This window comes from Zychaea mexicana, assembly GCF_025766255.1.
Source record: "Zychaea mexicana strain RSA 1403 chromosome Unknown BDB00scaffold_2, whole genome shotgun sequence".
NCBI lineage: Eukaryota > Fungi > Mucoromycota > Mucoromycetes > Mucorales > Lichtheimiaceae > Zychaea > Zychaea mexicana.
Genome location: NW_026516665.1, coordinates 141,912 through 158,655, shown reverse-complemented (window position 1 = coordinate 158,655; position 16,744 = coordinate 141,912). Strand labels below are relative to the sequence as shown.

General features: G+C 42.2%; 5 protein-coding genes across 5 annotated transcripts; 3 read left to right on the top strand and 2 right to left on the bottom strand.

The window, feature by feature from the left end:
• Positions 1–606: 606 nt before the first annotated feature.
• Positions 607–3,001, bottom strand: BDB00DRAFT_795679 (uncharacterized protein). Its single transcript, XM_053121409.1, has 3 exons — positions 2,924–3,001; positions 938–2,791; positions 607–818 (listed from the first exon to the last, which is right to left on the bottom strand). The coding sequence occupies exon 2, from the start codon at positions 2,785–2,787 to the stop codon at positions 1,042–1,044; it is 1,746 nt and encodes a 581-aa protein (XP_052985425.1). The 5' UTR covers positions 2,788–2,791; positions 2,924–3,001; the 3' UTR covers positions 607–818; positions 938–1,041.
• Positions 3,002–7,325: 4,324 nt separating this feature from the next.
• BDB00DRAFT_934929 (uncharacterized protein) lies at positions 7,326–8,505 on the top strand. Its single transcript, XM_053129171.1, has 2 exons — positions 7,326–8,006; positions 8,173–8,505. Exons 1-2 carry the CDS (start codon positions 7,341–7,343, stop codon positions 8,236–8,238), a joined length of 732 nt encoding a protein of 243 aa, XP_052985424.1. The 5' UTR covers positions 7,326–7,340; the 3' UTR covers positions 8,239–8,505.
• Positions 8,506–11,602: 3,097 nt separating this feature from the next.
• On the top strand, positions 11,603–13,048 carry BDB00DRAFT_753557 (uncharacterized protein; the record flags this gene model as incomplete). Its single annotated transcript, XM_053118701.1, has 2 exons — positions 11,603–12,847; positions 12,914–13,048. The coding sequence occupies 2 exons, from the start codon at positions 11,603–11,605 to the stop codon at positions 13,046–13,048; spliced, it is 1,380 nt and encodes a 459-aa protein (XP_052985423.1).
• A 478-nt stretch (positions 13,049–13,526) lies between these two features.
• Positions 13,527–14,709, top strand: BDB00DRAFT_795671 (uncharacterized protein). The gene is made up of 2 exons (XM_053121408.1): positions 13,527–13,544; positions 13,636–14,709. Exons 1-2 carry the CDS (start codon positions 13,542–13,544, stop codon positions 14,638–14,640), a joined length of 1,008 nt encoding a protein of 335 aa, XP_052985422.1. The 5' UTR covers positions 13,527–13,541; the 3' UTR covers positions 14,641–14,709.
• Positions 14,710–14,830: 121 nt separating this feature from the next.
• Positions 14,831–16,693, bottom strand: BDB00DRAFT_795669 (tyrosine phosphatase family-domain-containing protein). Its single transcript, XM_053121407.1, has 5 exons — positions 16,506–16,693; positions 16,247–16,409; positions 16,024–16,157; positions 15,699–15,949; positions 14,831–15,609 (listed from the first exon to the last, which is right to left on the bottom strand). Exons 1-5 carry the CDS (start codon positions 16,610–16,612, stop codon positions 15,179–15,181), a joined length of 1,086 nt encoding a protein of 361 aa, XP_052985421.1. The 5' UTR covers positions 16,613–16,693; the 3' UTR covers positions 14,831–15,178.
• Positions 16,694–16,744: the final 51 nt, after the last annotated feature.

Here is a 16,744-nt window from a genome sequence, read left to right as displayed (position 1 = left end):
ACAGATAAGGTCAAAGAAGGTGCGATCATTCTGTACTTCTGGTCCTCGGCGGTGGTTGAGAAATATGAGTCGTTCATACAATCTTCCTATTCTTGGTTTTCCATCATCATAATAATTATGATACGATCATAGTCCTTGCCACCCTTTATTTGAGCTGTAACTGCAGCAGCAGCAGCTTGTTGTGAACTGTCTTCGCTGTAATCGTTGCTGACACGTGGCACCACTGGTGCTCAGCTGTCTCCGCGCGAAGCTGGATAAAAAAGAGTAGAAACGCCTGTATTTTTCTAAAAAGCTACATACTTATCATACATATATTCCCAAAAGTCAGGTTTTTGTAATACATATTTAATTCCGTGTCCCAGGTGAAATCTTCTCCCGCTGAATACACCGTTCGCTATCGCTACCGAGCAATACCGCGAAAAAGGCAGGCATTACAGGATAAATGCCTATGTAAAGAGAGAAAAACAGCGCAACTAAAGGTAGCAGCAGAAAATCAATACCATTATATCAATAGTGATACAGTACTCAAGGACCGATTCGGCCATTATAGCTGTTATTGGTAGCGTGAGCATAAAATTGTCATGTTCCCGCCTCAATGGTATTGTCTTCACACCATGGTATCTTTTAAGGAATACAATAATATTGCCACTAAAGCGGTTTGGGTGCATTGAGAACAAGCGATAGACGTATCTCGACTGTAATGGCACAGCAGGGTAAAGTTAAAGAAACTGATACTGCTAGAGCAAAGGAGGGCTACCATTCTTTCTTGGCATATCCTGGCGATGAGACCTATCTAGACATTTGAACGGGCAAGCCGTCTGGTCAAGCCGGTAATCGTCATTGAATTTATATCCGTGGTCGTATGCAAGATTTTGATTTAAAGATGAACGTCAATGTACTTGAACCAAAGGATAGTTTTCATAATCTCGTATAATACCTCTTTCTCCTCCTTTCATCTTGTTCATCTTGTATATCTGTACTAATATTTGAAAAATACTAATGATTTATGAGAGAAAAAAAATAGTTTAAACGTTAAAACGACTATTCAATTACAAGTTCTCGTTCGATTTCTATCCACTTGAGAGGCATGGTTTTATACAAAATGCATAAACCGATGAATTTGTAGTGTTCATCATCCCCATCAACATGTTCTGTAGTAATAGCGACGATTGGTAATGCTCTATAGCTGTTGTTGTATGTCTCAAACTCGAGGTCGGTAAGAATGAGACATTCGGTACAGTCATCATCTGTGAGTGAGAGACATCCACCATTATAACTCGATTCGGTTGGCGAGCAGTTAACCCAAAGACCGCCATCTTCCCGAAGCGGGAGCCAGCAGGAGATATCTAAACCATAGACAGAAGCAATGATATGTGAATTACTAAATTCACATGGCTCCGTCTCGATCGAGCAGGAGAGGAACGTCAGAGATTTATCGGTGACAGGTTTTCCTTGTTCTCCTTGGCGAAAGTAAAGGTCCTCTGGTACGACTCGACTACTAGTATCTTTGTTGATGGAAACCGAGATGCATTTGCATTTTATATGCATCAACGTCCCGGAAATGTCGATATTTTGTACTTGGCGGGGAATAAATTCCATATCTTGATATCGACATCCTTTGTAAATATCACCCATCCAAGACACGAGTACTGCCCGCTCATCACCGTGACGCTTTTCGTCGATAAAAGTAGCAGTTGCGGTGGTAGCGGAGGTGGGTTCCCCAATACAGAGTAACGAAGCGTCGTATTGCACGAGTAGTCCATAAAACCGAAGCATCAGCTCGTCGACCGATTGATCATAACGAATCAAGTCGTTCATCTCGGGGATTACACAGTTGAAAATGCTGGCTAGTGCAGAGACTGAATCGTATGTGCTGTAGGTGTTTCGCTTGCTACGAAAATGCTGCAAAATAGCCCTAGTGCTCCATGGCGACGATATAGCTGTTTTTGATACGGAGGATGAGCAAAGTGAATAAACAAACATCTTGGTAGTGCGAGTCATATCCATTGTGGTGCTTCTTCTTGGATCCCCAATGCTAGCTGACCACGCGTGCGTATTGCGGCCCACAATAAGTAAATTTCTTGATATGAATGCTTCTGCAAATGGCCATGTTTGGTTACACAACTCGGAATTGGCCACCTTCGTGCACATTCGCTTCGCATTCTGCCAGTTGTCTGCTCCAATAACGTCCTCTTTAGGATCGTATGTCAGCTCCGGGATGAGAGCTACTGTATAATGCGCATTGCGATAAATCTGGTGCATGTCTTTGATTCCTTCGTTTTCTTGCTCGGTTTGATGAACGTCACAAAATTGGTCATACCAGATGTACCGAATTCCGAAATCTTGGCATATTCGTTGAATAAGTTTTTGAAAAGTAACTCTGTGAGTTGTCGAATTCGCTACAGCATCTGCCACTGCATATGTCTGTGCTGCTCTCGCGGTCCTTGTTTTTGTCGATTTTATCGCTAGTATTTCTTGGATGTCGTCTTCATCGTATGTGATGATTTCATGCTGTTGATTATCGGTATCCGGGTCTGATTTTTGAGCTCTGTTGCTTCGGGCATAAGAGAGTGCGCAATATCTTTCTGTCACTGTTGAGCCTTGCACAACTTGCATGTCGGAAACGCGAACAAGACGAGTAGGCATATATGCTGTCCGGATTCGTGAAGACGCTATAATTCGGCCGTGTATCGGGGCAGGATTTGCTGGAGAAATATAAGGGCCAGGAAGCCACCCACCACTACATCCTTCGCTAAATTGAAACGTGTCGTATGTTACACGCGTCATTTTGCTTGATATTGGCACAAACGTATTTTTGCAAGAAATCATACAAAATCGTTGATTATATTAGTCTTCAATTACTATCCACAGAGGAACAACGGCATTATGCAGAATTTTTGAAACTGTAGTAGAATGTACATACAGAAAAAGATAGAGCCGAAAACCAGACAACAATGGGAAATGCTAAACCAAAGTGTCCAACGCAGCAGGAAAAGAATACAAATGCAGAAAAGAACATGTGAGGGTATGCGTAATATTATATAGGTTTGAAATGTCTCGCAGCAGAAGCAGTCATAATGCAAGTACGACAGCGAAGCGTCACCAAGCTGGTACTACGCCAGAACATTTTTCTCGTGTGCTAATTATGACTCAGAACCTTGATGTTGACGGTAGTAATTCAGGAAGGAGAGAACTTCTTTATTTCATAACGTGTGTAGGAAGCTCCACAAAATTACTCACTACTACAAGTGCCAAAAATCACAACTGTAATTAAGTTACATATTTATTTGAAGGAATACTATAACGCGATACAGGCTAGAATCAAACAGCAATGAGTGGGTCTACAGTATGCACTTTGTTACACCAAGAACTTATTTCTCTGGCGGCTTTGAAGGTAGTTAAGGTATGCAGCACTAACCACTTCTCGCTCATGACATTAATTATTATGCTTTCAGTATGTATTGTTCTATATTGATTATGAAACATAAGATGTCACAAGGCTTGCATAATCGAGACATATTTGAGTTAGCAGAGCTGTATAAACGTTGCAGCAGCAGTAATTGACAACGCAGTTTTTGGTTCTTTAATATTGCCCAGACACTCTTTTTAAGGGCACTTCATTTCAGTGGAACAGAGTACTAAGATGCTGTGATGAATATACGTCAAGAATACGGCCTTAAGTAATAGCAGTTTATTTTATGTATCTTTTTTTTGTGTACGACAGTGGTCTTCTGTTGCTATATATGCATATCATATCATAAATCTCACATTATCATATAGACAAGCGCTTAAGTCCTTACGAAGAGCAATACGCCAGCGATTCAAGCATAGCTTATCCTCCAGCTGAAGCAAGCGTTTTACACCATGTTTCTCAAGAAAAACTGCGTGAATTTCCCCACTCGTGCATTATTATCGTACCCAAAACGCAGCGCAAGTTACTTTTTCATTTGGTGAAGCTCTTATGTAAACGCTCAGGATATCCTGGAGATTGGAAGGTTTATTGGTGCTACTGCGATCGTCATACTGTAGCGACCGCTCTTTCAGAGAACGTCAAGCTGATCACTCTCGATATTGCCGCAAAGGCATTAAATGTTGCTCGTAAGTATATAAAGGTACTAAAGCTGGAAAATAAAGTAGACTTTTGTCTTGGCGCTGCTATGGAAAGGTAAAAGGAGGAAGATTAAATTGTAGACTATGGTGTATTTCGTCATACTATAACTGCCAAATATTTCCCCAAACTTGAAAGCTATCAGCACCCCACCCCAAAACAAAGATATTACATAAGCAACCAAATAAATTGTTTTTTAAGCATATTCAGTCTAGTTTTTTTTTTGGCTAACTTCTCTAAAAAATGTTTTGGGAAGGAAGGGGAAAATTGAAACGCACTCATGCATAATCGGGTAAACAATACTCACGTGAAATTTCCTAATTTGGCTAGTATCTAATGCCTTACAATGTCACTGGCAAGAGCTATGAGATGGGGCCACACCCTTTCCTTCCACCAGATGCCACCACTTAGAAAGCGCCAGAAGAGCACAAGAGAAAACGCAAAGAGAAAAAAAAACACAATGAATATACAGTTTCAAAGCTTTAAAAGAAAACTTACCAAAGTTCTTTATACTGTTTCGCCTCCAAACAAAGTACCTACATTGATTAGACAATATTATGGAATGGTGTGGCGTTTCATAGATGCTTATTCCCAAGAATTACCAACTCCCGAATCCATCACTCTTGTGGAGAAAAATACTTCCTGAACTTACAGCTGACATCGTCGCGACGAATTCCCAACTGTTATTTGATTATTACCAAATAAAGAAGCGGCATTTAAAATCTCAAAATTGAAAACATTGGCGGTTATACACGAAATACTGCAACCTCTTCCTTGTCAAAAGTTTTGCGTGCTGGTAAACCTTGCAGTTGTCATTTCTTTCTGACCGTGTTCAATCACCTTCGCCGCTTCACTTGACAGTTAATAAAGTACATGCTTTGGCGTGCAAAGCCCCTGTTTTTTATAAGGCTGGCAATGGCCAAAGGCAGTGACATGAGCGGGTTATATAAGATCTCGTCTTCCGGTTTCGCATATATAACCCAGGCAACTGTTTGACACAAGCTGCATGCACGAACCATGTATTACAAAATGACAAATTGTTGTGAAACCCGTTGCGGAGCAGTATCAGTAGTGGGCGCATCAACAAATATAGAGAAAGTTTGCCTTGCAACAGCAGGAGCTCTCTTGGATTTGGAGGAGCAAGCTGATCGTGTTGTGTGCTTAAACTCTCTTTCTCATATGTAGAATCAGCACGACATGGACTCTACAGGCGAGATCTAGTTGCCTTTAATACCAATCACAATCGCAATTTATTACAATATTCCCGCGAAGTACAAGCCTGGAACTGACAAGATCTCGATAGAAATGCTGAAGGATTAGGGCATAACTGTATCATGATTTTTAAAAGTAGCAAGCATCAAACAAAAGTATTTATAATACTACAACACCTGAAAATATCTTCTACTTCTACAGAATAGAAGTAGCGAGCATGGCTACAAAAGCATTCTCACCCGAAGAAAAAGGACCTTCTCCCATCACCTGATATACTAGTGGGAGTTCAACACAAAGCGGATAAACCAGTTGTTCATCGAGTTATTGAAAACTATAGCCATTTACGTTGCAAGTTAAAAATTGAACGTATTGCTACTATCCTTAGCATCCATCCTGTTCCTTCTCAAATTTACAGCATGCTTAATAATACTGACAATACCAGTTACATGAAAAATCCATCGTCAATTAATGGGCACAAGCTGTTTACTCCACGGATTCAAGCTTCATTCATCGAAAACAGTAGCTATCCTATACGTTTTCATCAAACAAGAACAAGAACAATCACCATTTTTAGGCTTGGAAAAAAGAAGATCAAACCATTCAAATGTTATGTGCTGTTGCCAAGGAGATGCTCAAAAGCGAATCCGAGCCAATACTTGACAAAAATCTTTTGGATCAATATCTGCGGTTGGCAATATTAGCAAAAACATTTCTTATTTGAAGGAGTATTGGATACGTACTGTTTAGTTTAACTGTTTGTTTTATTTTGGAAGGCTGGATTGACCAGCGCCTTAAGGCATACGGTCGCTTCCTTGCGGTACGGAATTATTGCTGCTTAAATTGTAATGTTACAGAGAGGGATAGTAAGACAATAAGAAACCGGTGGGAAAATGAATTAAAAAATTGAATAAAATATCCAGAGGAATGATTAAGGTGATCGCAGATTGAGCGGGAGAGAGCGAGCTGCTATAAACTAGAAGCAAGGAGAGAATTGAATTGTCGTGTGATATACAGTAGTAGACGTATCGGTAGTAGTGATATTGTAAAGACGTCCACCATCCATATTGTCATTGTCGTAGTAGCAGCAGCAGCAGCAGCAGCAGGGTGTTTCAAATCTACATCCTCACGTCCTTCCGTTGTATCACCGAGGCGAATGTATATAATTGAACTGAAAAGAATAATTTATCGCTGGAAAGAAGGTCACATACAAATTACGACAGAACAATGAGAGATATACATCTGTATGACGCTTTGAAACCATCTGCGATGTGTGTTTGACATTACTTATCCAAAACGATAAACAGGCAAGACTCGTAATGAGGATATACGACTACCGGCATAGCATTCAAGTCATATAGTGGGTGATAGAGTAAGTCTTACTGCGATAAACAGCAACAAGAACACAACAATGGTGTAGTGCATTCACGGACCTACGGGCCCGTTGAGGAAGAGCCTGTGCTTAACAGGTTACGGCTTATGAATGTTTGCTCATTTTTCAACTCGGGCTGCGTACACATCTGAGCCAAGAAAACAAGTGACTATGACTTGCTACTACTACACGATACAGCCAAGAGAACTTAGAGCGAATAAGAAGTCATATTGAAAGCGTACGTACACAAAAGAAGGCAGTAGCGAAGAGGATATGGAAGGAAAGCGTTTTAATCAGCAGGATAAAGGGCAATGCATGGGTTCGCTGCTGTTTGGAGAATGGTGATCGTGTGTATGTGTGAGAAAATACAGTCCCAAAAAGAGAGAGGACAGGGGATGGAACCTTTTCACCAATCCAAGCTGTGACATGCACTTCAGTGCCTCTGTCACATCATAAAAGTCAATCAAAGCTGTGCGTCTTCCCTCAATCTTCTCATCTCTCTTTCCTTCATCTTCCACTTTCAACCCTTGTTTTACTCTACTACTACCTCTTGATCTCAATACCCAAACAGTGCTTTGAGCAACACATTACGCACACTTGTACCCAATATCTCTTTGTCTATAACTTCTTGTAAAAATACCAGCACAAAAAATGTGGAAATATCTCCTTGGCAAGGTTTTCGTGACCACCGGCGGCAAGGCTCAGAACCAACAGCAAGCGACTAGTGATAGTGATACGACAACGATGGCGACAGCGGTCGAAACACGACCTAATCAACCTAGTGGTCTGATGGGGCTGCTCGGCATCTTTGGCACCATGAAGCGAAAAATTTTCGGCCCCTACTATGATCCGTACCAGCGGGACCAGGTAGCACAAAAAAAACAAGAACAAGAAGAAGCGCGTGACGAGCGACCAACCAAAGGATGTTGGTCTCTTACCTCATTGATCGTGAACAATATCTCCACCATGGCCTATGAGCTCTTTTGGAACACAACATCAGCACAACCGCCGGTAGCGGTAACAAGTTTTAACGAAAAACAGCAACAGCATCACCATTCGCGACGTCACTCACTCTTCCGTGGCCGGGATATTGACTTTACACATTTCAAGACATCGTCCGCTTGGGAAAACAGAATGCAAGAGGCCGAACGGTTGATTCGTGGTATTTGTTTGCAAAACCAACAACAGCAACGAGACAGTATAAACGATCCCTCAGCATGGGCTCCAAATGCAGCCCTAGCCTATCAACTTGCGGTCGAAGAAGACAATAACAAATGGGGCCTGGTGAACAAGGAGGATCTCGAAGTCTGCTTCTTGGTATGTATACATCAAATCTTTTAACAGCAAGTCTTAACTCTCTAACACAAACTATGTTGTTTTGCTGCTTTCATAATAACATCAAAGGCACTCATGCCACCTCCGAAACCCAAACGCACTTACATTACCATCCGAGGAGTACTCATACCACCGGCCGTACCCGTAGGCGTACCTCACTATTACCAGCATCCACGCACGTATCACCATCTTTTTCATGACGCAGTATTTCTAGCAGTACCAGAATAGGAAACCTTATCATCCCTTTCTCTTTTTTCTTTGGCATATCCCTTTTTCTTTGCATACAGTATACTATTAAAGCTTTATTGCCTCCTACACACAAACACACATATCAACTCTCCACACATCCACATCTGCACATACACATACACACATCCAAAAGAAACCCCAGAACACCTATCAATCGATCAAAAGGCAAAAGTATCATTGTAATTTAGCTTTATTCATAATTCAATATTTCTTTTCTTTTCTTACATAAAACATCAATCAGCAAGAGCAACTCACATACAATCCAGACTCTGTTATTTCATATCCGCCCCTTTCTTCTAAAGTTTAAAGTTTCGTGTGGTTTGTAGTACATCTATCGCTCGAGTACTATGTATACAGTAACTAATGTGGTGCTTTATGAAATGATGAGACGCTTAACATGTATAACATGCACTTTATCTAAACGACAATACCGATAGTAACCATCTCTTCTCACGCTCATTAACATGCATATTATACTGTAGCACATAACATGTATGCAAACACAACTTTAATCAACTAGCAGCAAAAGCTGGTTAGTCTATGCTCTTAGAGTAATAATATTGTGGCTAACACTGTAAATACAGTACCATTGACAGGAGGAAGAATGTACATCACAATAATGTAAATCACCACGTAACTGTATATTGTAGAAATCGAACGATTTTACAGTATCATATATGATTCAAGTTGCTTTAAATGTTAATCCCGCTTGACGTTCTTGTGCAATGCCCTAAAATGACGCTTGGATTTCAGGGTAGAGCTATTACAGCTCAAGCACATCTATACAATGGTAGCAAGAAGGACGTCCGAAGAAAGATAATCCAGACAGCCACTGAACCCTCGTCACGTCATTACTGTGTGCTGATCAGTCGTACTCCTCGGATCACCACAGGAAATGCTGGTACAGCTCCTATACGTCACCGAGAAACACTCGCGAGACTTGGGCTACTCTTGCTACCCCGATGAATGCGCCATTATTGACCACTCCACACCAGTCAATCAACCACATTCCACATTCCGTATCTATAACAAACCACTGCGGATCGTCAAATCATTCCAGTAATTTGGTATTCCATTGACCGGTCAGGGTATCGACGTTCAACAACTTATCAGCCAACGCACCACCAAAGTAACTGGAGGAATGGCTCTCCGGCGACAACTCGGCGTTCACCAATATGGCATGGGCCTTTGGCCCGCGTTAAGAACATATCGAGCTTTCACCCACCCGGTTTCTGACCACGACCTTGTTGCAATCACCGCTTCATCAGCCACTACCTCAAAAAGATGCATCAAGCAGAAAACAACTGCGTCAAGACCTGGACATTGTGACATCATCATTCCCACATCCCTCGCTACACTCATAGCGTCTATAAACAGCTCTTCTCTGCCCCCTCTTACACCCTCACTTCCCTCTTCCTTTTCTTATTTAATTTACTTCATTACCTCTCCTCACCAAACAACTTAATCCGGCTTGACTTTTCCCTCTCTAGAAGGGGTTTTTTAGCTGAAGCACCAACTCTCTCTCTTCTTATTTACTTTCTTTCTTAATCACCGCACCGCAAGGTCGGGGACAAGTATGCTATAAGCGTATTGTCATTAGCCTTCCGATATTTAAGAACTTTAGAGCTATTACAGACACATACTTGTTTTTCACAGTAACGCCTAATAGCATCATAGCCAAAGTTTTGAGAGCTACTTTACTAGTGCTACTTTATAATAAATAGATAGCAAAGTAGGAAGTAAATCCAATTAAGTAACAGTGTTGTGTTACTATGTTGTCAATGCGATCATTTCCAGCAAGCGCAGGCATAAACTTGTTTTGAAATTCCGTGTGCGCCAAGGGCAATTAGAGTCGTTGCTTTTGTCTCCCACAGGACCTGTTTTCAAACACCTTTCTTCTTCCTTTCTCCTTTCTTTGTCATTCTAACACACGGAAAGAAGGAAGATATAAAATGACTGAAAGGGGTGAACGAGAACCTCTGCTTTCCAACCCAGACGGTCATCACGATGACGAATCTGGCCCTCGTCGGTCATCCGTTGCTAGTGAAACTCAACAACAGGATCGTGATCGCCGCCATCGTGATGCACGTTTCCAAATTGGCCGATTCACGCTCTTAGAGAAGATCTTGTTCATCTTAAGTGTGACACTACTCATCTTGCTATGCATATTTGTTGGTTTATATGCGCGTCGTGCTTATGGCGACAGTGATCATGCTGTACCTGCGCCAAGTCCGACTAATAGCCCAGGTGATGATAAACCTCATCATGGCAGGAATGATACAGAACAGGTAGGTATTTTTTGCAACTAGTCCTACTACGAACTGTGTACAAAACTAATATAACATCTCTGGACCACTTGCTTCTGTGCCAGCCGGTATGCGTGTCTGCCGAATGTGTCTTGACCGCTGCTGAAATCTTGAAGGTAATTTATACTTGTTGGTAACGATAACTACTTCTTACTACTAGGATCTTATGTTTAATTGTATTCACTGTGAATTAATCGTATACAGGACATCGACACCACTTTAGACCCTTGTGAAGATTTCTATGCCTACACATGTAAATATTTTTTTAGCGTGCTCAACTATTTAACCCCTTGAATGTTTTATTAGTATGGGAGTAACTAATTAAAGCATGCAGGCAACAACTGGATCAAGTCCCACGATATACCTGAGGGTAAATCGCGAACAGGCTCTTTTGATTTACTGGCTATTCGAAACAAGGAAATATTGCACAGCATCTTCACATACGACTTTGATACATACAGCGATGTCGCGGTCCACGACGAGCTGCCTGATCCTGACAAATTCTTGGACAAGCAAAACTTCCAGAAGGGCAAGGCATTATTCAACTCTTGCATGAACGAGACCGTAATCGACTCTCTGGGAGCCAAGCCCCTGCTACCACTTTTGCGTGAGATTCTTGAACTGCATCCGTCCGATGGATTCGCCGCCGCCAAAGGCGGATCATTCAAAAAACAGGAAATGAGCCCAACCGTCGACCAGCAACAGCTCACACGTGCGCTTGCACACTTGTCTAAAGTCGCTGTTGATCCACTTTTTTCACTTTTTGTGGAAGCAGATCCCAAGGAACCGGAAAAAACGTCGCTACAGATTTTCCAGTCTGGCCTAACCCTTCCTTCCAAGGAATACTACAAGCAATCTGACATGGTTGACACCTTGTTTGAGGTCGTAGAGGAAACCTTGGACCTTGTGCTTTCAAAAGTTCCTGGCTTGGACTGGAGCCAGTATAGCGCAAAAACAACAGCACGGTTCATTGTCGATTTTGAAAAGAAGTTGGCCGACATTAGCGATTTACCAGAAGATTTGATGGATCCTTCCAAGATATATAATCCAAAAACATTATCCCAGCTCACCAAACTGTCGCCGAAAGTGGATTGGGATTTATTGGTCACGCGATTGCTTCCATCGACTGCCCCACATCAAGACGTGATCATTGTCTCATCGCCAAGCTACCTCGAAAAACTATCGGCGGAAGTGTTGGCACAATCCACGCAGCGAACGATCCAAGCATATCTGCTGTGGCGGGTTATCAATGAGTATGCGCCAGCCTTGAGCGAGGAAATCCGAAAACCGCTGCAACGATTGACAGCCAAGTTACGAGGCACCAATGCTAAGGTGACAAAACCTCGCTGGGAGACTTGTTTGGACCAGGTCGATCTCTCGCTTGGATTTATAGCTGGCCGGTACTTTGTCATGGAGAAGTTCAGACCCGAGACAAAAGCGCGCGCGGACGAGTTTGTCAAGGCAATTAAGGAAAGCTTTTTGAACAGGTTGCCGGAGCTTGAATGGCTTGATGAAGCTACAAGGAAACATGCAATCGAAAAAGTGGATGCACTGGTACGCAAAGTCGGTTATCCAACCAAATCGCCTAACGTTATGTCGCCGGTTGCACTATCCGACTACTATTCTGAGCTGGTGATTGATGGTGATGACTTTTTTGGCAACTACTTGCGCGGTCGCCAGTGGCTGGTGATGAAGGATTGGCGTCAAGCTGGAAAACCTACAGATAAATCTACTTGGGAAATGACTCCGGCTACAGTGAACGCTTACTACAACCCACCCTACAACGAAATCGTGTTCCCTGCTGGTATCCTTCAGTCCCCCTTCTTTAGCGGGGAATACCCTGATTATCTCAACTATGGTGGTATCGGTGCCGTCGTTGGTCATGAACTGAGTCACTCCTTCGATAACAACGGTCGACACTTTGATGCCAAGGGGCGGCTTAGCGAATGGTGGACCAAGGAAACACTAGAAGCATTCGAGAAAAAGACGTCGTGCTTTGTTGATCAGTACGGAAACTTCACCATGGAAGACGAGAGCGGAGACCCGATCCATGTGAACGGCCAACTGACGCTAGGCGAAAATGTAGCAGACAATGGTGGTATCCGGCAATCATACGTTGCATGGAAGCGGCATTACGATAAGAACAAGGATGGCAAAGAAAATATGCTACTGCCTGGATTGGAGAATATCACGCCCGAGCAACTATTTTTTATTAACTACGGACGTATTTGGTGTGGCAAATCGACAAAGGCACAGGCTAAGCAAAGCGTAAGTGCATCATAAAGTAAGGATTGTATTATCGTATACACAACTGATGGAGCTTACCATTTGTAGATCTTGGTCGACGAGCATTCACCTCCAAAGTGGCGTGTGATCGGTGCATTGCAAAACTCAAAATACTTTGCTGAAGTATTTAAATGCCCTGCGGGCAGCCCAATGAATCCAGTGGATAAATGTGATCTGTGGTAATAGCTAGTAGAGTAGTAACGATTCACGAGTGTTACATAAAAGCAACTTCTCGATAAGATTTGTAAATGAAGTTGTTTAATATTTCTATCAATCAACGTCATATTCCACATCTATTACGCTGTGCTTAATATGAGCGTGTCTGTACTACATTATTCTATTTTCTGATCGGCGTCAGTTCCGGGTCACTTAGTTATCGACACAGTTTGTGTGTAACGTCGCCTATTTATATGCTTAAAGTCTGCACAGGAACATGGACCCCGAAACAAATAGGCAGTTAAACCCTCCTCAGCCCTTTCTACTAAGCAACAAAGATGGCTAGTACCATAGAATATCTCACCTGCGTCTTTTATTTACTATCTAAAGGAGCTAGCCAAAGTGTTCATTCCTGATGCACGTCGTACTCAGCAATAAGTGGAGCATTTTGTTAAAGTATAAAAGGCCTCAAGATAATCTTGTAATCAAACTTCATATCTGCCACTTTACAGCTTTTGCAATGGTAAATAGATACATGATAGCAGATCGTTTTTATTCGTCGCGTGGAGTTTTAGCTTACAATTTTTCATCTTTGAAATTGATAACTCTACTAGACAAATCAACAATATCACACAATAAGCACCAGCACTATGCCAGTGAAGGACTACTACGACGATAACACCAGCAGTAACCCACCTTCTATAGCTGACCCCGAAGATGCACATTTACGCGAGCATGCAGCTGGCAACGATTATTCAGAAAAGAGCACTGAAGACACAAAATCATCAGAACAAAAAGAAATTGACAAGAAAACCAAACGACGCAACAGAATACGAGCAATCGCACGCGTATTGACCCTTATAATAGTCGACTTGGGTCTGCCCCTTGCTCTCTTTTTCATTCTGAACACGTATTCGACACCAGTCATTGCCCTAATTTGCGCCGGTATTCCACCGCTCCTACGTATCATCTACACCTCTATCCGACACAAGCGCTTCGATTTTTTGAACGGTCTTGTCATCGTTGCTTTTGCTGTATCAGCAATCGTCACCGCCATCAGCGGCGACATAAAGGTGATTCTTTTGCGGGATGCAGTCACCACAACCCTCATGGCTATCATCTTTATATCCACTTTGATCCCTTTAAAAACACGGTGGTTCACGTTCTACCCTCTCATACATTTGATTGGCCGCGAAGTATTCGAAGCATTTCCGGAGCAGAAATGGACGGACGAAAATGGCGTCGAACATGAAATGATGTATGCCGAATGGATGTGGCAAGAGATGCGTTTATACAGAACGTGCTGTCGTTCTCTTACGATCGCTTGGGGTGTCACGTTTTTGGGCGACGCTAGCTCGCGTGTAGCTATGGTGTTCACAGGTGTCCCACCGGAGCAGATAATAGTCATCGGTCTTATCATTTCGGCAGCAACTCTCGGAGTGCTTAGTATTGCAAATGTTATCGTATTCGTCTATTTGCGAAAACGATGTATTCCATTTAGCGAGCGTTGGATGAAGACCCACGATTATTCTCAGTCGACTGGCCGTGTGAACTATAACAATGACGAAAGTCCTCTGATGAAAAATGAGCAAACTTTCTCTTCGGTACCGATATCCTAAGTCGTCTTTAGTAGTTTGTATAATATGAACAGCTTTTTCACTTTGTATAATAAACATTTTGGTTGCCAGTAATTAAAAACTACTTTGGGTAGTTTTCAAGCATGCCGCTCTTAATATACTGTAGCTATCATATAACTATTATTGTAAATTGCCTTGCCAAGCAATAAGTACTCTGCACATGTATGCTACACTTGTCTGAAGTCCTGATATGCAGCCAAGAATACTTGCCATGCTTGCATTGTAATTTGTATACATGGAAAAGTTGAGAGTGGCAATGCTATGTATATGTGCGTAGTATGTATAAGACGACAAACCTCCCTGTCATTCTTTGGCAAACAAATATGCAGTGTAACACATATCCAAGATCTTGGTCAAAACAAGCAGTGAACCCTCAGAATGGCTTCTGTCAGCTATGTTATGATCCAGTGTATTACCAGAATGTGTATATGCGTAATACTATTAATTTCATCATTATCAATATTTACAGTAAAATGACTTTCTCGTCCTTGTCTTCCCTTTTCAAAAAGGCTGTCATATCTTACAATCCTTCTAGTGCCAATGCATCCAAAGTTCTACTAATGACTTCGGTTTCACCCGTTTCCTCGTCTAGCATTAAGCTGCCACTTGGATCGTGTCCATCCTGTTCATCGTCTGAATGTTGGCCGAAGCGATTGTAATATTCTACCTGATCCAACCCATCCATCATTACCCGGTCAACATCGACGTCTACATCAACTAAGTATCGATCTCTGCTTGGACTGCCTGTGTCCTTGCTTTCCCGCCGTTCTGTTGACGAGTTTAATCGCGATGACGGTACAAAGCCTACATCATCGGATCCTGCCAATGATGGCGGCTTGTTGCTCGATAATGACGCGCCAGGAATGATATCTGGACTATCCTTACTGCCATCGTAATGTGATCCAGATCGGTGTCGTCCATCACCGGTGTCCAATAGATTGTCCAACAGATCTGTAGAATTTGCCCATAAGCGTGTGCCGTTTTCTGAATTTTTGTTACCGGGACTCCCCCACACTCTTTTGTGGTCTTTTAGAACTCACCGTTTTTTCGGCGTTGATAATCATCTTCCTTTTCCTTTTCCAATTTTTCTTTCCTGTCCTTGATTTCACGCTCTTCTTCGGTCATCATTTCAGGGTTCAAGAACTTGAGACGAAGGCATGAATGCTTGCGGAACGAGACTTGGCCGCCCCAAAGCCAGGTGGGTATTACAGAAGGTATAGTCACTTCGAAGTTTTTAAAGTTTTCCACAAACTCAAACTCTTCCGGTGCTATGACATTGGTATGTAAATATCTACAATATGTATACATTAATGCCTTTACACACATATGCTATACATACTTTTGCTTGTATACTTGAATATTTACCTCGAAAGTTCGCTCATGGCACTAGAAGTACTCCACATTTGAAGTTTGCGCAGACATGCTACCACCAATCCTGTCACATCTGCTCCGTCCAGACAGTGCAGATATAGTGGATGATTTGCAGGATCAATGAGAATCTAAACACAGTACACTTGTCAGCCACCAGAAAAGTATACATAGATGGAGTCGTGCTCATAGCTCGTCGAATGAAGGGACTAAAGCAAACCTGAAGTGCCATCAATGTCTTGTTGTAGCTCAACGGAATATTATCCTCCTTCATTTTATCCACCTGGATATGTATTAAAACGATACTATGCTGTGCACAAAACTCTTGAGTTTCAGGCTTGAGTGGATTAGGGGTGAGCGACAGTATCGTTTTTAAACGTAATCTATTTTTTTGAAAACGTTCGTGTAAACCATTTGAATCGTCTCTCTTTTCGTTCTACGACCAAGCAGAAAGCAACGATCATGGCAAGTTAAATAACCTCTTGATGAATCGCAGATTACGCGGCTTCGGGTAACCACCTCGGAATAAGTATTCCTCAACCATGGCATAGCGAAACGGGGGTATCAGGCTTGGTAATTGCGTCATGGTGCTGCTGTTGTTGTTGTCGTGGTAGTGATAGTAGCTTTGTGGAAGAGGAGCGCGTAGGTGGGACAGCACCGAACTTGGACCCTTAATTTATTTTTGCGAATAAAAGAAATCTAAATTGAGCCCAGCTTC